Below are 21,292 nucleotides of genomic sequence, written 5' to 3'. Positions count from 1 at the left end.
TATATCTGCAAAGATCCTATTTCCAGATGAAGTCATAGTCACAAGTTCTGGGTTAGATGAATTTCTAGGGGGACACTATTCAACCTGTTACAGTTCTATTGAGGTATAATATACATGCAGTAAAATTCAGTCTTTTTTGTTGTACAGTTCTGTGAGCTTTGACAAATACATGCAGTTGTGCAGCTATTATAATCACACTCTAAAATTTCTTTTCTTTTTTCCTTAAAGTCAATCCCTGTATCCACTGCTAGCTCCTGGCAACCACTGATCTGTTTTATGTCTCTGCAGTTTTGCCTTTTCAAGACTGTCACATACATGGACTTGTATATTTTTTAGTCTTTGGAGTCTGGCTTTTTTCACTTACTGTAATGCATTTCAAATTCAGTCATGCTGTAACATGTACCAGTAGTTTCTTCCTATTTATTGCTGAGTAGTATTACACTGTATGCATATATCATAGTCTATTTATCTGTTTACCAGTTGAAGGATATTTGTGTCTCTTTCCAGTTTTTGGCAATTATGAATAAAGCCACTGTAAACATTCATGCACAAATTTTCATGTGAGGATGTTTTCATTTCTCGCCTGGGGGTGGGGATTGCTAGGTTGTATGGTAAGTATATATTTAACTTTTTGAGAAGTTGCCGAACTGTTTTCCAAAGTGGTTATATGATTTTGTATTCCCACCAGCAATTAATGAAAGTTCCAATTGTTTTGCATCCTTGTCCACACTTGGTATTGTCAATATTTTTCAAAAGCTGTTCCCATAGGTATACGTTGGTATCTCACTGTTTAATTTGCATTTGCATAATAACTAATGATGTTGAGCATCTTTTGTATGCTTATTTTCCAACTGTATATCTTCTTTGGTGAAGTGTCTATTCTTTTGCCTATTAACAAAAATTTTGTATGTTTTATTATTGATTTTTGATAGTTCTTTATATATAAGTCCTTTATCAGGTATATAAATGATGAGACAAATGAATATTGAAAAAATGGAATGCGCTTTTTGGGAAAGTATTTACAGTTGTGAGTTAATGAAGTCAGTTAAAAACCCTAGACTTTCACATTATCATTATTTTTGTTGTTGCTATTGTTAAAAAATAGCCACTTTATAAACGCCTTTTGCCTTTTTTGCAGTTTTGCTAATGATTTTGCAATTGTCAAAAAACCTGCTTTTGGTTTTATTGATTTCTGTTTCTTGATTTTCAGTTTCATTAATTTCTGTTCTCTGTTATTTTTGTCTGTTTGTTCTGGCTTTAATTTGTTCCAGTTATGGATTTGATACCTTTGCTTTAATATAAGTATCTCATACAATAATTTTTCCTTCTAAGCACTGCTTTAGTTGCATTCCACAAATTTTGATATGTGGTGACTTCATTTTCCTTTGATTCAAAATATTTTCTCATTTACTTTGGGACTTCTTTTGGCCCATGGATCAAAGAAATTTGTTATTTACTTTCTAAGTGTTCAAAGATCATTTTTCTGTTATTGATTTCCAGTTAAATTCCCTTATGTTCAGAGAGCACATTCTATTTTCTCTTCTTTTAAATTGAGCTTCTCAAATATGTAGGTTCATGTCTTTCACCAGATATGAGGTGTATTTATCCATTATTTCTTCAAATATTTTTCTACCTCACACCCTTCCTTCTGTGACTTCAATGATATGAATATTAGATCTTTTGTTATTTCCCCACAGCTCCTGCAGCAGGCTCTGTTTTTTTTCTCTTCATTGTTCAGAGTGGATGATTTATGTTGATCTGTCTTTAAGTTCACTCTGTTACCTCAAATGCTGGAATTTAGTCCATCTAGTGCATTTAAAATTTTTGGTTATTGAATCTTTGCAGTTCTAAAATTTTCATTTGTTTCCACTTTTATATTCTGTCTTTGCTGAGACTTTCTCTTTCCATTCCCTTTAAGATTTCAGCCTTACTTTTGGAGAATTTTTATAATAGCTCTATTAAAATCTCTTCTGATTAATTTCAACTTCTCTTTTATTTTGTCATTGATGTTTGTTGATTATCTTTTTCTGTGCGAGTTGAGATTTCTTTTGTTGTTTTTACATTGAGTAATTTTGGATTACATTTTAGATGTTCGAATGTTGTGAGACTCTGGATCTTGTTTAAATCTTATGGAGAATATTGTTTTTTGTTTTTTTTAAAGCAGACAAATGATCTGGTTGGGGTCAGACTGCAAGTTCTAATTAGCCACCTTTGGATTGTGGTTGTAATATCAGTTGTTTCCAAAGCCTCTGCCATGCTTGCCACGTCTGTTTTGAGTGTACACCTTCCAAAGGCTAGCTTGGGACCTGGGCATAGTCTTAGTTTATTTCTCAAAGTCTTTGAAATGCTATTTAGGATCAGATCCGAGCAACTGTGGTGTTCAGGAGTGGTGAACCTAGTAATTTACATACAACTTCCTGGAGTCATTTTCTTTATGACTTCCTGGTATTTTCTATTTCCCTGGGCTCACCTTTTTATTCCTGTACAGTGAAAACTGATGTATTATTTTTCCTGTTCTGCTTCTTCCCACAACTACCCCCATGTCCAAGGCAGTTGAGCTTATGTTGTCTCCTCTTCTTTGAGGTTCCTGCTCTGCACTGGGCAGGAAGTTATTGTGGATATTGGGAAATAAGTCAAATTTTACAGTCCCTTTTTTCTCAAATATATACTTGTTTGTAGGACTGGCCCTGTTTTTATATGTCAAGGCAGAGATAAACTTTTTACTGAGATGAGTCTTGTAAAATTTCTTTTTCTTTTTTTTTAAACATTTTTTAATGTTTTCTGAGAACATTTGTTCTTCATTAGGATGTTACATTCTCTCTCAGGTCAAATTCTTAATGTCTTTATGGCATCACCAATAAAAATGTAATTTATCTCTGCTGGAAATTTGACAACTGCTAATACTTCACTGTCAATCACTATTACCTGTTGAATTTTTCTAAGTACTCATTCCTAGGCCTCATCACTAGAGATTCTGATTCAATAGGTATACAGTACAATAAGTAAAGAAGAAAATGATCTACATCCTTATGTCTCCTATTTTAGCACTCCTGTTTCAATACAGGACATTTTCATGGTCTGGGAGATTTCCTTCAGGACAGATAGGTCTGAGGAAGGTTGCTATGGCAGTACTCGTTGAAGGTTGTTGACTCAGTGGGTGTCCCAAGGCAGCTAAGTACTATCTGAACAAATAAGGTATCGAGCCGCAGTTGTACTGCCTTGGTCAGGGACTCAGTCCCTCACCATCATCCCAGGCATATTCTTTTCTGGTTCATCTTTCTTAAGGTTGTCTGTGAATCGTTGAACATGCCATTTTTCAGCTGGTTATTCCTAAACCACTTCAGCAAGGGGTAGGACATAATACTATTCTGTCATTTTTTAAAAATTGGGTTTAAGGACAAAAAATTTAATTTTTTCAATTTTTTAAATTGAGGTATAGCATACATTCAGTAAAGTGCTTAAGGTGTACCAGTCTTAAGTGTAAAGCTTGTACTTTTCAATTGTATGTACGCATGTAACTGCCATACAGACAAGACATAGAACATTTCCAGCATCCTTATGGATTATAATGCACTTTACTGTCAATAACCCCTTTCCCCTGAGTCAGCCACCGTTCTTCTGATTTTTAGCACCATAAATTAGTTTTGCCTTTTTTCAAACTTCATATAAATAGAGTCACGCAATATGTATCTAGTATTTTTAATCAAATGATTTTTGTGGTCAAACCTTTTTGAGCCATTTAATATTATTGTTTCTGACTCCTTTATACTCAGAACACCACAGCTAATTCAAATCAGATTTAATTTGACTTTTATTTTACATTTTTCGTAGGTGAGGTAGTCTTAAAATTTTTAAGGAAATTTCCCATATTCCTTTCCCCACTTTAAAACTTTTAGTGGCTTTCTGCATCATCAAATTGTATAGTGTATGTTATTTATTCCCACAAAATATTCTTTCCTGAGCTCTGTTGTTTCCTGTTCCACATTTCTTTCTACCAGTGCATAGAGATGAAAAGGAGATTTCTAAAATCTTATTTCCTGTTTTCCATGCTTGCATTTGGCCTGGGGTGAATTCAGGTTGAACTCAGTGTCTGCAGTTAATTTTATTAATCTTACGTTTCCTTTTTCTTCTTTCTGACAGCATGATGGAAGTGGTTCATTGCATGATGTTCAACTCTCCTTGCCATCTAGTCCAGAACCAGAAGACAGTGATCAGATATACAAGGTATGATGACGAGGTAGTCATGCTGAATTTTTCAAAAAAAATTTTTTATTACTAAAATTATAAAGCAATAATAATTAAAACATTTAATAATAAATATATTAAAACCTGCAGCTTTGCTGTCTTGGGTTTTAATCAGATTTCTTTTAACTTTTACTACCTTATTAAGTTAAGATGATATCACTGTGGTGCTTTAATTTGAGTTTGTTTTATCAGTTGGATAATCATCTGTCCCTGTATTAATATTGGTACAGGATTCTTTTTTAAAAAATAAAAATCATTAAATTCTTTTTTTATAATTATGAATAACAGTTTTAAAAATATGACTACCAACAAAAATTAAAACAGTTAATAGGTACTTCTCATATATAATCACAACATTGAAGAAATATTAATGAAAATGACATTAATTAATTTTTTTCATGTTTAAAGATATAATTATAGAATGCAGATGCAGGTTAGTGTTTGAAGGTGTATTTTTTTATAGTTCTCATCTTGAGGTCTGTTTTTAGTTGAAGAAAGCTCTTTTTGTTTTTTGCATTTACCTGAATCACATATTTACTTCTTAAGCACATGCAGGTATTCTTGATGTCTTTCATGTTTCCAAGTAAAATTATTGTTTCCTTTCACATTCTATTTTCAAGGTATGATAGTCAGTGTGTGCTACTTATCTGTAGTAACAACCTCAAAATATTGGTGGCTTACAATAACAAAAGTTTATTTCTTGTTATTTCTCAGTATGTTGCATTTTGGTTGTAGATCAATGGGACTTCACGTGTTCTCTTCATTCTGAGATCCAGGCTGAAGGATCAGCCCTTATCCTGGGACATGTTTTTTGTACCTGAGGGAAAGTAGCATTGGCATAATAACATGTGGATTCTGCTTGGATGTAACATATGTCGTTTCCAAAACAGGTCAAGTGGCCACGCTTGGTATTAGGGGTCAGAGAAGCGTAATTTTCTCATAGGATGTGGAGTGACCTATTGGGAACAAATTTATGTATAAAACACAAAATCAAAAGAATATAGGATAGTAGTCACATCTGGTTATCTAATCTTGGCTTTTCAACATGTTACCTACCTGTTCTTATATAAATTTCTTTCCGCCTCTGGGCTTCCATCCTATTGTGAGTGTAATAATAGGTTTGCAGTAGGACATCTCTTTTTAAAAAACTTTTACTTGCATACTCAATTGAGAACCATTGATTTAGATGATTTCTGATTATCTCGGGTTTTTTTAAGTTTTGTGACTGATATTTTAAAAGTAAAGTTGACTTTTTTCCTGAATTCTTTTTTGTGAAAAGTTTTTTACATGTAAAGAAATTCTTTTTAAAGAAAAAAAGTTTAATTCCACCTTTTTTATAGAATTAGTGTCTTCATTTTGCCCATCTTCCTTTACAGTTTGTCTATTAATTTAATATTACATGATAGACATATCATGTATTTATTTCTTGTCCCCAATGCTTTCCTTTCAGGCAGATCATTCCTAGTCTTTCTTCCTTCTTTCCAAGGTGAGATGCAATAGCTCACACTGTCTCAGCCCAGTACACTAGACTGTCCTTCACTTTCATCAGCAAATCCCCAAGTATGTCATCTTCTTATCCAAGATGGTTTCGCAGTTCAGTCTCAAATGATACAAATACGGTGACTTATACCATTACAATTTTAGGGTCTAAAATCTCCACTGGACCTGCCATGTCTCCAGTCTTTCCTTTATGTCAGGGCGGCTGTCTCTCCCATTCCCTTGATGAGCTGTTCCAGACACTGACCACTCTCCTCAGCCTCCTTCTCAGCTGCTCTTCTCAACTTCTGCAGGTAGCCTTGTGTTTTTCAGGCAAGATCTTCTGCTGCCTGCCTTCCGACTTAGTCTGTGTCTATGTCATTCTCAATCACTTTGTTCCAGTTGTAGGGAAAAGTGACCGCTGTGCTGTGGAAGGCCACCTTTTCTTCTCGTGTTCTGGACTCTTTTCTTCTGCTGCAGTTAAAGACCTCCTCTCTCATCTCTCTTCAGTGTGCTTTCTCAACTTCCCCTTCATCCTCACCTTGTAAATTTCTGTATCTTACCTATCCTAAATTCAGTAAATCGAATAAACCTTTTCTTGACTCTCCTTAAACTACCTTTCCAGTTAATGTGGAAACCTGGGAAAATAGACATTTGGCATGGCCTTTGTCCTACAAGCTTTATCCCTTGGTTTTTGTGTCACTTCTGTCTGAATTCCCTATATACCCCTTAACATCGCCCCCCCCTCCATTTTCTTTGTAGGTTCCTTTTCTTCTTTAGAATGTAGATTTATATCTTTAGTCCAGTCCTCATCAAACTTTCTACTGTAATGATTTCACATATAACATATATATTGATAACACATAAAATCAGTCTCTCTCATACTTGGTAATCCAGTTGTCCACTGGACATTTCCACTGTGTGTCCCACTCACAGGTGGAACACCTCTAACACACCTCTCAAGAGGTGTGTGTACCTCTAGCAATGTATTTAAAACTCAAAAATATTCCTCATTGGGGAATTCCCTGGCGGTCCAGTGGTTAGGACTCAGCGCTCTCACTGCCAGGAGCCCAGGTTCGATCCCTAGTCAGGGATCCCATGAGCTGCACAACGCTGCCAATATACATATATATATTTCTCTTTGGACATATTTCTCCTCCTTCATTCTCTGTTTCTATTTACTATATCATCTAAGCTAGAAATGGAGATGTCACTCTTGACTACTTCTCTGTGCTCTTCTCTCACATGCAGTGAATTGCCAACATCTCCTTTTCTCCTGTTTCTTCTCCTCCCTATTATCACTCTTGGGTCAGGCCCCTGCTCTTACCTGGCATATTACAACATCTTGATAACCAGTTTCCTAGCCTAGTTTTGTTGTTGTCCTTGTCAAGTATATCCTCCAAACAGCTGTCAAAGCCATCTCAATTGCAGATCTGTCTGTTACTCCCTGGCTAAAGCCATGCTTGATGTTCAGGCCCTCTATGATCTGGCCCTTGCCTAGTTTACTAACCACATTGCTCCCCACTGTATACCACAGCCTTCATGTGACAGCATCACTGCTTGTAATTCTCCAAATATACTATGCTTGTCCCCATCTCTGTATTGTCTTATAGAATCCCTTACCCTAAAATACAAAGCCTGCCACACTTTGTGTCCTTAGAACTTTTTACTTATCCTTTAAGACTCCACTGGAATTACCCATTTCCTGATGTGTTCTCCTTTGCCTGTCTTTATGTGTAAAATCCTTAGAGCAGTGCCTATTCTAAAGTAAGTGCTGTATGCATGTCGGCTATAAATGTTATTACCATATTGTGTTTTGATTTCAGCTTTGAGTCCATTTCCTCCAACACCAGCAGAACCTAACCATGACTGAATGATGGCTGTGTAGTATTCCATCAAGTCGCTCACTGCATTGTATTTCAATTGTCCTCTTATAGGACAATTCTAAATTTGTAACTTTAAGAGAATATCTTATTATAGGTTTTCTTGTACTTAGGATCATTTCTTTGGCATAGGAGTTGGATAACTGAATCAGAGAGTGCAAGTAATTTTTATGACTTTTGTATATACAGGCATACGTTTGTCCAGAAACGTCAGTTGTTATGTCTGATAATGTACCATTTTTTCTGCAGTCTTGTCAATCACATTGAGTATTTCTCCCCCAATTTAATACCTGTAAAACAATACCTTTAATACTTTAATTTTTATTTCTTCAATAAGTCAAATAGAACATTTTTCCAGTTATATGTATATTTGTGAGAACTGACTATTTGTCTATTGGGGCCTAGAAATGATCTTATATGTTTGAACAGTCTCCTAATATACTTGAGTTATAAATTCTTTGTCATATTAGCGTAGGTTTTCACCAGCTTTTAACTTTAATGTTAATTGTATAGATGCTTTAAATTTTTATATAATCAAACATATTTATCATTTCTTAATAGCTTAATTTGCCACTTAGTTTAAAAATGTGTCCTTCATGATTTGCAGTCCATCTTTTTTTTTGGTCTTGATTTATTATTTTTTAAAGTCCCTAAACTCTTTAAATTCAACTGGAAGTCATTTTTTATATATAATAATTAGTCTTTCCCAATTGTGGTATACATAACAGCATTTTAAAAAATATTTTCTTCCCTATTGTTTCTTCCCCATTGCGATGCTTATTTGATATGTGAAAGCCTTCATAAAATGTCTGTTTCCAATCTCTTGTTAATGAAACTGCAATATTTTTTTTTGTTCCCAGTATATCTGAAGAAGAGTGTATACTTTGCTCATGACCAACACATTATGATTATTTGCTTACTTACTTTTCTCTCTGGAAAGATGTATCATTCACATATATATTCTACAGTTTATCCCTGAACAACACAGTTTTGAACTGCGTGAGTCCACTTACATGCGGATTTTTTTCAATAATATATACTGTGGTCGATCTGCAGTTGGTTGAATCCAAGGATGTGAGCCTTGTGGATATGGAGGAACTGTGGATGTCAAGGGCCGACTAAAAGTTATACCCAGATTTTTGACTTTGCAGAGGTTCGGTGCCCCAACCCCTGCTTTGGTGCCCCTAACCCCTGCGTTGTTCAAGGGTCAACTGTAATTTCCTTGCTTGCATTACTTCATCAGTATATGTTTCTGGATAGTTGAATAGCAGTAAACAAAATGGGCTAACTATAGGGTAATGATACCTTATACTTGGAAATGTAACTGGATTCCTGCTAACCTTGACAATAGGTTTCTCTTAATACTATTAGGAATTTCTTATAGACTAAGTTGACAGGGTATTTACTCTTTGATTTAGGCAGTTCTCATGAAAGTAGCTCATGGAAAAAGAATCTTCCTTGTTATCCTTCAGGCACATTTATCTTTCTGCTGATTTCTGAACCAGCCATGAAATGACTCTGTGCCTTTAATTACACAGTTTTCTCTACTTGTGGCCTTCATTTCCTCTGACAGGCAACTCTTATACATTCCTTGAAATCTAGCTGAAGTTACTGTTTTGTGTGTAATTTATTTTACTACGTGGCCTAGTTCCCGATTTTCTTGTCTGTAAAGTGGGGATAATAGTACCTACCTCAGGGTTGCAGTCAGAATCAACTACTTAGATACCTAAAAGGTACTTAGTTCTTGGCACCTGATTAATACTCAGTGAATGTTAGCTGTTGCTGCTCTTATTGTTCATTGTTTACGTGTCAGACTCCTTAGACTATGAATTCTTAGAAGACCAAAATGGGTTTTTTTAAAAAATGGATTAATAGCTGGCATATTTAAGAAGAATTTCCCCCTTAAATAAACAACCAATTCATTACTCAGTCTTAATCATTGATTTAATGCTTCTCATTAGTGTTTTTAAATACAATTAAATACTTCATGTTAAATTTTTTAAAATATTTCAGAATGAAGATTTATTAAATGAAATAAAACAACTTAAAGATGAAATAAAGAAAAAAGATGAAAAAATCCAACTATTAGAACATCAGCTTGTAAGTATTATAGTGTAGTATGTAAAGTGCAGGCTTTTCAAACTGGGCAATATGTATATTTTTTTATAAAACTAGCCAGAATTGAAACTGGATTTTATTTTTACCTTTTAAGATTGCACTATTGTATTATTTTTAGGTTACATGCACTCTTAAAGTATGTGGTTTAACTTTCAGTCTAAATAATAAATTTTCAAGGTGCAAAACTCAATCCATTTTCAGTTGCCTCTGTTTTGCGTATTTGAAATTCACCAATTTACATTCATGTTGTTGAGGAATGAAACTGGGTGTTTAGTCTTAGGAATCTGAATGGCTGTCTGTTAGAATGGCTGTTCTAAAAAAAAAATGTTTCTTGCCCATGGATGATACTGAGTGATCTCTCAGAGATATGTCTGAATCGTTATAATTTTATAATTGTTATGATATCAAATGTTAGTTCCATATGAAAACTGTATGTGCTGTATCTTGAATTTAATTATAATTTGGTTTGTAATAATAAAAGGCCAGGATAACAAGAATATAATGGCATAACAATCACAACAAGCCAAAGAAAATCTTTGTTGGAAGTCAAAACCTGTTTTGACATAGCAAAGCAATGCAGCAATATGAAGGAGTAATCTCACTCAGAATATAAAGAATATAATATACTGAGCTCTGAGCCATTGGGGTCAGATCAGAGATCCACCTTATGAATAAATAGTAAGAACAGATGGATCAGATGTTATGATTAAGGGTATCAGAAAACTTATGAATCTGAAAAAAGAATAACTGAATATTGCAAATTGAGGGCCTACCAAATATAAGATTAAAAAGGAAAAGAGTAAGACCAGTGTTTGTATTTAAAAACTAAAGACAAAACCCAACCCAACCAATTTTTAGGGAGAAGAAAAGGTACTTTTAGGAAATTAAGCTTCAAATTTTGCAAAAATCTATTACAGAGCACAAGAAGTTGTATCTAGTGCACTTTAAAAAAAAAGGTTATGACCCTCACATTTTATAGCTAAATGCATTTTTATTTATATACAAAGATACATTCTCAGACCTTTAGTGTATTGAAAAATATGCCACCCAGTTATCTTTGTAAAATTATTTAATAATGCATCCCAAATGCTTGAGAGAGAAATTTAAAAATAACTCAAGAATAAGGAAGTAAAGATTAAAATGAATGAGTGGTGAAATGAAAACCATCTTCAGAGAGATTCAGTGGGATAAACTTCCCAACTACTAACGGGAGAAAACTTAATGCTCATTATTTAATCTTATGTAATTATATATCATTTCATGTTAAAAATTTTTAATTTATTAATTAAAACATGTTTTGAAATAAAAAATTATTTTTAATTAAAGTTTTAAATTGCTATTAATTTTTGTAAATATTTAGATTAAATAAAATAGGTTTGAGAAAAGAGATAAGGGATATGCTGAAGAAGTCAGTAGTACTGAATTGTTTATCTACAAATGGGTATCTAAAATTATTCTTTTTATATACTTAGATAAATTAAAATGTTTGTGAAATGCTTTAAGATAACTAATAGTAGATTAGAATAATGTATCTTGCAAAAGATGAAAGTAAAAAGACATCTAAAGTAGAGAAATACCAAGGATGTCTAAAAACAGCAGAAGTAAAGTGACAGAAATAAGACCAAATGTAATAAATATAATAGTAAATGCAAACGGCCTTATCTCATGGAGAGAGCTTTGTTGAGGATTTAAAGCAAAATCCATTAATTTCTTTGTATAAAGGAAATTTAGATAAAGTAAAACAGCACAATAATGCTGAATATAAAAGGCTGGGTGAGACAGAATAAAGTTATTCTCATCTAAAAAACTGAAGTTGCAGTATTAAAATTAGAAGAAGAAATCTAAGACTGAAAGAATTATGAAAAGAGGTCACTTTATATTGATATAGGATTAATAAATAATGAAAGATACAGCTTTTTACGCTGAGAAGTTTTAATAGTGTTCTTTTTAATTTCAGTGTGCCTCTTTAAAAAATAAGAAATGTTCTCTTCCTAGCTGAAATATTACCTTTAACCAGTTAATAGTAATTTTTTAATATTTTCTAATATCCAGTCCATATTCAGATTTCTGCGGTTCTAAAAATATCCTGTACATTTGTACATTACATCTAGTTATTCCTTAAGTCTCTTTTACTTTAGAATTATTCTTTTTTTCATTGTACTGACTTACTGAAGAGACTGGGCCAGTTATCCTTAACAGTATCTCACCTTACAAATAACTTTTAGAAAGGTTTTAGAAATATCTAAGAGAATCCTAAAGAAAGCAAGAAAAGCAAAGAAAAGTGAAAACATTACTCTTTAGTGATATGTGCTTCGAAATTCTCTGTATTTGATACATTAAACTTAGAAATCGTATTTATCTTGGAAGATCCCATCACCTACCTTTAGTTTAGTTGTGGAACTGGAAAGTCACTTGTTCAAATCAAGAGAATTTAAAGAGATATAAACCACTGAAAGTAGAGATAGGTAAGAGCATTTTTCAGATTACCAAAATTAAAACTGCCTTTCTCTTTACAGTTTTTTTCTTTCCTTGTATCCCTAATTTGCTCTTCTTAAAAATAGCAAAATGGCATCAGAGGAGCCATGGAATAGGAATTAGATAACTTTTCTTCAGTACTAATTAGCTGAATCTCTTGTCTTCAATATTAATTAGCTGAATGACATTGGCAGTTTCCATCAGTCTCTAGTGCTTTCTTTATCAAAAATGTGAAGTTTTTTCTAGATGATTTCAAAGTCTTTTTCCATTTCTAGCTTTCTATACATTTTATCTTTTTTCGAAAATAGGCACTCAGCTCTAACCTATGTTTACATGCAAACTTTAAGAAAAATATAGCAACAATATGATGTGTTAAATTCATATTTTGTGTGAAATATACAGATATAAAATCAGATTGCAGTGCTCCAGAAATGAAGCTGAAAGGTATAGAGGTGTGACTATTTGAACCTTATTCCAAAATGCTGAGAATGCCCATTTATTTTCATCTTAGTGTACTAGTTAAATGATAGTTAATTTAGATGCATTTGTTCATTGAATCCTCAGAATAATCTTATGAAATTATTATGTAGAATTTTCTTTGTGGAGACATTAGAAAGTGGAATTCAGCTTAAGTAGGTTAGCAATGTAATATATTTGAGAAGCCATGACCAGCCTGAAGCTGCATAGACCTGGGTTCAAATCCTGGCTCTGAAACTTAGTAGCTGTCTTCTCTTAGGGAAGTTACTTAATTTCTCTTAAGCCTCTTCTATATGTGAGGATAATAAAAATAATACTGACCATATAGGGTTGTGATAGCTAAAGGAACTACATATGTAAACTCTCTAATGCTACAGTTGGCCCATGGGTGCATGATAAATAATAACTCTTATTTGATGATTTGCCCCAAATCACACAGCTAGTAAATCAGTGCATATCTAATGATGTTTTAAGTTTTAAGTAAAAGTCTAACTAAAAATGACTTGAAAATAAGAACATTTATAAACTTAAATAACAAGAAAGTATATTGGTCCCATCTGCTTCCATGGTTTCCTGATTGGTCATTTGGGTAATGGCAAAGTTCTAGGGTAGCTTTTTTGGAATCCTCTTGGCTGCCCCTTCATGGTCACAGGATGTCTGCCATAGCTCTATGTGTCATATACTCAGTAGTCCCCAAAGATAGGAAAAGCACCTGTTTTCTGTAGCATACCAATTTAAAAAATTAAGAGCACTTTCTTAGAAATAACCTAGGCTTGCCTCATGTTTTATTGGCTAGATTTGAGTTCTTTGTCGCTTAAGCACTGAGGAATGGGATTAATCAGATTGGTTCAGACTAATCAAAATCTATCACTGGGTCAAGAGAGGATACATACTTCCCTGAATATGGGACTGCATAGAAGGTGAGCATCTGAACAGAATCTGTCAGCAATAAAGAATGCAGATGGAGAGGGAGTGATTTGAGTAGCTGTTTTCTATCTATTGAAATGTCACTAAAAACTAGGTTTTCCAAATTGTGGAAAATTCAGATATTTGCCGGTTATTGTTCTTCTTATGTTAACACATAGGCTACAGACAGGACATTATTTCTGGAATTGCAGCAGTCAGGATAGAATAAGTAATGTGCTTGCATTAAGATAAATGTCTTACAAAAGACATTAATGTCTATCTTATGAAAGAAATTAAAGATGATACAAACAGATGGAGAGATATACCATGTTCTTGGATTCGAAGAACTGACGTTGTGAAAATGACTATACTACCCAAGCAATCTACAAATTCAATGCAATCCCTATCAAACTACCGATGGCATTTTTCACAGAACTAGAACAAAAAATTTCACAATTTGTATGGAAACACAAAAGACCCCGAATAGCCAAAGCAATCTTGAGAACGAAAAATGGAGCTGGAGGAATCAGGCTCCCAGACTTCAGACTATACTACAAAGCTACAGTAATCAAGACAGTATGGTACTGGCACAAAAACAGAAATATAGATCAGTGGAACAGGATAGAAAGCCCAGAGATAAACCCACGCAGATATGGTCACCTTATCTTTGATAAAGGAGGCAAGAGAATACAGTGGAGAAAAGACAGCTTTTCCAATAAGTGGTGATGGGAAAACTGGACAGCTACATGTAAAAGAATGAAATTAGAACACTCCCTAACACCATACACAAAAATAAACTCAAAATGGATTAAAGACCTAAATGTAAGGCCAGACAGTATAAAACTCTTAGAGGAAGATATAGGCAGAACACTCTATGACATAAATCCCAGCAGGATCCTTTTTGACCCACCTCCTAGAGAAATGGAAATAAAAGCAAAAATAAACAAATGGGACCTAATGAAACTTAAAAACTTTTGCACAGCAAAGGAAACTACAAACAAGATGAAAAGACAACCCTCAGAATGGGAGAAAATATTTGCAAACGAAGCAACTGACAAAAGATTCCTCTCCAAAATATACAAGTAGCTCATGCAGCCCAATATCAAAAAAACAAACAACCCAATCCAAAAATGGGCCAAAGACCTAAACAGACATTTCTCCAAAGAAGATATACAGATTGCCAACAAACACATGAAAGGATGCTCAACATCACTGATCATTAGAGAAACGCAAATCAAAACTACAATGAGGTATCACCTCACACCAGTCAGAATGGCCATCATCAAAAAATCTACAGACAATAAATGCTGGAGAGGGTGTGGAGAAAAGGGAACACTCTTGCACTGTTGGTGGGAATGTAGATTGATACAGCCACTATGGAGAACAGTATGGAGGTTCCTTAAAAAACGAAAAATGGAACTACCATATGACCCAGCAATCCCACTACTGGGCATATGCTCTGAGAAAACCATAATTCAAAAAGAGTCATGTGGGCTTCCCTGGTGGCACAGTGGTTGAGAATCTGCCTGCCAATGCAGGGGACACGGGTTCGAGCCCTGGTCTGGGAAGATCCCACATGCCGCGGAGCAACTGGGCCCGTGAGCCACAACTACTGAGCCTGCGCGTCTGGAGCCTGTGCTCCGCAACAAGAGAGGCCGCGATAGTGAGAGGCCCGCGCACCGCGATGAAGAGTGGCCCCCGCTCACCACAACTAGAGAAAGCCCTTGCACAGAAACGCAGACCCAACACAGCCATGAATAAATAAATAAATAAATAAATAAATAAATAAATAAATAAATAAATAAATAAAAGAAAACACATTAAAAAAAAAAAAAAGAGTCATGTACCACAATATTCATTGCAGCACTATTTATAATAGCCAGGACATGGAAGCAACCTAAGTGTCCATCGGCAGAGGAATGGATAAAGAAGATGTGGCACATATATACAATGGAATATTACTCAGCCATAAAAAGGAACGAAATTGTGTTATTTGTAGTGAGGTGGATGGACCTAGAGTCTGTCATACAGAGTGAAGTAAGTCAGAAAGAGAAGAACAAATACCGTGTACTAACACGTATATATGGAATGTGAAAAAAAAAAAGGTTCTGAAGAACCTAGGGGCACACAGGAATAAAGACACAGACATAGAGAATGGACTTGAGGACACAGGGAAGGGGAAGGGTAAGCTGGGACGAAGTGAGAGAGTGGCATTGACATATATACACTACCAAATATAAAATAGCTAGCTAGTGGGAAGCAGCCACATAGCACAGGGAGACCAGCTTGGTGCTTTGTGACCACCTAGAGGGGTGGGATAGGGCAGGTTGGAGGGAGTTGCAAGAGGGAGGGGATATGGGGATATATATATACATAGAGCTGATTCACTTTGTTATATAGGAGAAAGTAACACAATGTAAAGCAATTATATCCAATAAAGATGTTAAAAAAAAAAGATAAATGTCTTATATTATCTGTTTTCTTCTTTACAAAGTCCTATTATATTGAATTCCAGGAGATCTAGATTGACCTGCATATATATTGAATTTTGTTTCAATGACTGTCCCGTGTTTCAGAATGGGAAATATGTCTGTACTAAGAATGGGAAACAAGTCTGTATTACAGAGATTTTTGTTTTGATTAGATTTTATTTTGATTATGGAAAATGGGATGATCCGATTGCAATTAAGAAAAAATTTGAATATTGGTAAATATTTTAAAAGTAAAAACTTACCATTTTAGCTTGATGCAGTAATCAAGAATTTGTTATGTAGGTTTTCCTACAAGAAAGCATATTTACCTCCAGTGGGGTTGTTTAATAAATAATATGGCTATATTCCAACTTCACACCAAGGAGAAATTATCATTATCAGTCTTTTCCTTTTTTAAAAATTTGATATTTATTTGAGAGACCATAGTTTACACAATAGGCACGTTATTTTGTGTTGTATAAATTATTGAATGAGTATGCTCTGAGTGAAGTCATGTGAAGAGAATTTATTTATGAACTGAGATGGTCAGATAGATCTTGTCAAAGGGCAGAGATCCTTTAAAATATTCCAGTCCAGTAAAGTCAACACATCATTAAAGGGGCTTTTAAATGCATTGCACGGGTGAAGAGACAACCTTACTTGTGGACTGGTGGTATTTAATAGCCGAGTCCCATCAAAAATGAATTTAAGAAACTGTGCTGCAGTGATTGTAGTACCATAATAGTTTAGGGAAGTATTTAAAGTTTTGCTATTATATTCTTTATATACTGTATATTGCTGCATATGTTCTACATCTATATACACATATATTTATATACATAAAATCATAGGTAGCGGGTTGTATGGGCAGTATAAGAGATTGCCAAGGGTAATTTTGACTATTCAAAATTTTGCCTTGCTGGGTGAATCTAAAATCCAGTCTGTGAAAAAGATGGGAGACTACTGAATAGATTTTGATGTTTGCCTTTTTATTTTAACCCCCTAAGAGAGACCCTAATTACTTTGTTTGTATGTATATGTGTATATATAGAATTATACCAATGTAAAAATTTGTGTTTTTGTTCAGGCAACTCGGTGTAACTGCCATCAAAAATCTAAAGAGGAAAAATGCACATATGCTGATAAATATACCCAAACACCCTGGAGAAGAATTCCTGTAAGTAACACATACTCTTATCCTCTTTTCTTGTCATTTACTATTTTGATGTTTTGTTCTACTCTTTTTACTCTAATAATTTTGAATCTGCCATGGCTGTCAGTTTTTTTTTAAGGTAAGTGGATTTTTCTTGTTCTTAGGTGTTTCTGTGCTTTCTAAAGCTTCTCTTCTGTGTCTTATATGAATGAATGTGCATTTAATAGCTTTTCCATTCTGCATACTGTAGGTCATTTTATTTGAGTGTCTAGTCTCTCTCTTATTGCATGTATTTATGAGAGTAGTAGTTCCCCATGCCCTACAAGAAAAAGAAGTCCAAAATGCAGTCTTCCCTCTTTAGCAGGATGTGACTCTGAAAATATATTATATAGCCTGTTCTTTTTATTTGTTGAGACTTTTCAAATATATTCTGTTATTATAATTACTCAAATAAATATTGAGGCTATTAGGAAGTATAAATGCATTAAGATACAGACAGTAAAGGTTATGTTCTGGGCATAGTTAGGGTAGGGAATGGCTTCTTCTAAACAGTAGAAAATAACCATGCATTCTGTGCTTCTTCATTGTTTTTCAAAAATACTACATCTCAAAACATGTTTAGTGTTAAAAATACACTTTCTGAACTCAGCTCAGGATACGCCTGAGCCAGAGAGTCATCATGGCTATCAGTCATCGTTATCCTATTGTACGGTGCCAAGTAATAGGTATTTCGTGGTAAGAGAATGCCTGATAAGCCAGCCTTGACTCTTCTTTTGCCTTATTTTAAGCAGTGGAATCCTAGTAACACAAATGAACAGGGAATTATAATGGTGAGTGTAATCAACAATCTGCTTTTTTTAAACTTAGCTATAGGCCTTTAAAGTTTATAAGATACTTATTTCTTTTCATCTAATAAGTAGTTATTTTTTGTATGCTCTGTATAAAATACAAAGCTAATAATTAATTTGTTCAACAAAAGTTTGGTGAGCCCCTCCCATCTCAGTTATTAGCCTCTTGAAGTAGAAGTGGGGAATTGGGAAAGAAAATATACAGACAAATAAGGATTCTTCCATTAACAAGTGCTTATTGAAGGAACTGACGATGTGATATAGTTAAAGTGTAGAAAGTGCTGTAAGGTTCAAAGGATTGGGAAAGTCTAGGTGGAAGAATCAAGCTTGGTGAAAAGGGTGAAGGTAGTGGTTGAATCATAGAAAGCAAAAGATGTCAGTAGACAGAGACGAGTTCCAGAATTGAGAATGAGAGACTATTCTACATCAGCACTCTTCCATGGAATTTCCTTGAGGTCCAGTGCAGTAGCCACTAGCTACATGTGACTGTTGAATACTTGAAAATGTGGCTAGTGTGACTGCAGAAGATAACTGTAAATAATATTTAATTGTAATTAAATGTAAATAGCCACATATGGCTAGTGGATACCATATTGGACAAAGCATCTTTAGAGTTAATGATGAAGTAGACTTAGATGGATTATAGGAAAGCCACCTGGAACAATAAGGGGAAGTCAGTGAAGGCAATTTTTGGAAGAAATGAAGGAAAATAAAAAAGATAGAGTTTATATTTAGGTAATGGGAAAAAAAGAGAGAAAGAAGGTAAAAATGAGTTGTAGGAGAAGATGGTACCTTCAGAAGAAGAATGGATAAGTCAAATTCAGACCAAATGTTCTCATCTGAGGGACAGAATACCCAGATAAAATGGTGAAATGGATAACATGGAAAGAAGAATAAAAACATGGAAGGTGCCTAATCACTCATACAAGAATACTTGAAGAGACTAGGCATATGCAGGAAAATGGTGATTATGTGAGAAATAAGGATTCACTTTAAACATATAAACTTATAAAACTTTATTTTAAACATAGTATGACATTGTTGATCCATGTACAAGCATGTTCTTATAAATAATATTATCTTGGACTGAATTTTAAGTTTTTAAAATGTATTTCCAATATCGTTTTTAAAGCATTTAACATCAGTATTTGAAGATTTGAATAGTTATTTTGCACAGTAAGCAAATTCTAAATTTTCACAATAGGTACTTTTATAGAACATTTGTTTGAACATCTTAAATTAACTAGAGAAGACAAAATACCAGAATACATTTCTAGACTCACACCATCAAAGCTTATTATTTATGCCCTTGAATCTCAAAGAAGGGATTGCAAGATGGACCCAAAGGATTCACATAATGACCCAACCTGGATTACTCTGAAAATTGAGTGTAGGAATAAACACTGTTTTATTGGTATCAATGGGAAAGTTGCTGATCAGCTAAAACTGAGATTGTGCACAATTTGACCTGATACTAGTTTCCTCTCATATTTTAAGAACTAACTCTTATTATATATAGCAAAGGAGTTAAGAAAGATGCTTTTATATAAAATTTAAATGCTCTGTTGGAATTAGTTTCTAGTACTGAATCACAGATTAATCCACTTTATAGCATATTTAATAGATATGAATAAAATTTATATAAATTCAAGAATTGGAGTATGATCAGCATTATTTGCAATCCTTTGTGCTTAGAATTAGGTTCGCATGACTCAGATTTATTGGATCATACATATATTTCAAAATGTCATAGTCAACTATGTTCCTATTGTAACTATTTATAAAATAGAAAATATTGAATCAGAAAAATATATCACAGACATATCACACACACAAAAAATCAATTGTTTATAATTCCCAAAGGAGAAGGAATTTACTTAGTCCTACCAGTCATGATGTATGTGCTAGCAAAGAACTCTGCTCCTTTTTTTTCCCTTGCCTGGGAGATAAGATGAAATGTTAAATATAAGGAACAATATAACCCAAAGATTTGTCTCAAGTACTCTTTCCTAAGTCCTTTTTCTTTTAGACCACATGCCTTTCTGATTTGGAAGTGGGCAGTATTATTGGTTAATTTTTATGTAAGATTAATGTCCTGATTTTAAACTTAGATGTGCCATTTTCACCCAATTAGAGAGTCATTACATTACTATTTATATATATTTCCGAAGGGAATTAAGGGATTTATTTCTTTGCTAAGCTCTTTATTTATATTCACTATTACTTTTATTTAAAATATGCCACTAGAAGTATTTTAAGTGAAATATATGTATACTTTGGTGTATAAACATGTAATATTTATGATGTGGTCATGCAATAATGTTTAATCAATATTAGACATTGAACATTGAATATGACCTATGTTTCAGTGAGCTAAATGCTGATAGGAACCATCTTTGTACTGAGACATCACATTTTAGCATGCATGTGAGTATGACAACACACCAAGAATTCTATTATGTGTGTCTTTTACACTGTAGTTTATGAACAATAGCACCTGAAACCAATAACTGAAAAATGGAATTGATTTTCAAGGCTAGGGACAAATGAAATACAGATATTAGAGCAGCTCAATGATTTATCTGGTCATAAATTTAAGGGTATGTAAATTCGTATCCTTTAATACCAAATACCAGAACTGAAGTAGGCATTTTTGGAACTTTGTTTAAAATATCCACTGAAAGGGACTTCCCTGGTGGCACAGTGGTTAAGAATCTGCCTGCCAATGCAGGGGACATGGGTTCGAGCCCTGGTCCGGGAAGGTCCCACATGCTGTGGAGCAACTAAGCCCGTGTGCCACAACTACTGAGCCTGCACTCTAGAGCCCGTGAGCCACAACTACTGAGCCTGTGTGCCACAACTACTGAAGCCCGCGCGCCTAGAGCCCGAGCTCTGCAACAAGAGAAGCCACCGCAATGAGAAACCCGCGCACCGCAATGAAGAGTAGCCCCCGCTCGCCGCAACTAGAGAAAGCCCTCATGCAGCAACAAAGACCCAACGCAGCCAAAAATAAATAAATAAATAAATTAAAAAAAATAAAGTATCCACTGAAAGAAACAAAGTTTGTTTGCACAGTAGTTAGAAAACAAAGGACAGCACCAAAGTTTTCCACTGCTGGTATCCATTTCATGTGTGTAATGTAGGGTTTAACTTACTGACTTAACACAATGAGGGTGTAGGCAGGACATAGATTTTACTCTTAGAATTTAATGTTAGATAGCAATCAGTGAGAAATGGATG

At 34.3% G+C, this 21,292-nt stretch overlaps 1 protein-coding gene across 7 annotated transcripts in view; it reads left to right on the top strand.

Moving 5' to 3' along the window:
- The window catches only part of CCSER2 (coiled-coil serine rich protein 2), a 154,764-nt gene that overhangs the window by 113,395 nt on the left and 20,077 nt on the right, over positions 1-21,292 (top strand). For 4 of the 7 annotated variants that reach the window (XR_009699350.1, XM_061179882.1, XM_061179935.1 and 1 more), the window contains 3 exons: positions 4,141-4,224; positions 9,618-9,704; positions 17,139-17,228. Coding sequence is in view for 6 of the 7 variants with exons in the window: in XM_061179882.1 (XP_061035865.1) it covers positions 4,141-4,224; positions 9,618-9,704; positions 17,139-17,228 (261 nt within the window). In the remaining variant the exon portion in view is untranslated. Of the gene's footprint in view, positions 1-4,140; positions 4,225-9,617; positions 9,705-17,138; positions 17,229-21,292 lie in introns of those variants that run through there. The other 3 variants (XM_061179901.1, XM_061179891.1, XM_061179921.1) reach the window with 1 other exon arrangement.

Source organism: Eubalaena glacialis, chromosome 1 (genome assembly GCF_028564815.1).
Source record: "Eubalaena glacialis isolate mEubGla1 chromosome 1, mEubGla1.1.hap2.+ XY, whole genome shotgun sequence".
Lineage (NCBI taxonomy): Eukaryota > Metazoa > Chordata > Mammalia > Artiodactyla > Balaenidae > Eubalaena > Eubalaena glacialis.
This window is presented reverse-complemented; position numbering and strand designations above follow the sequence as displayed.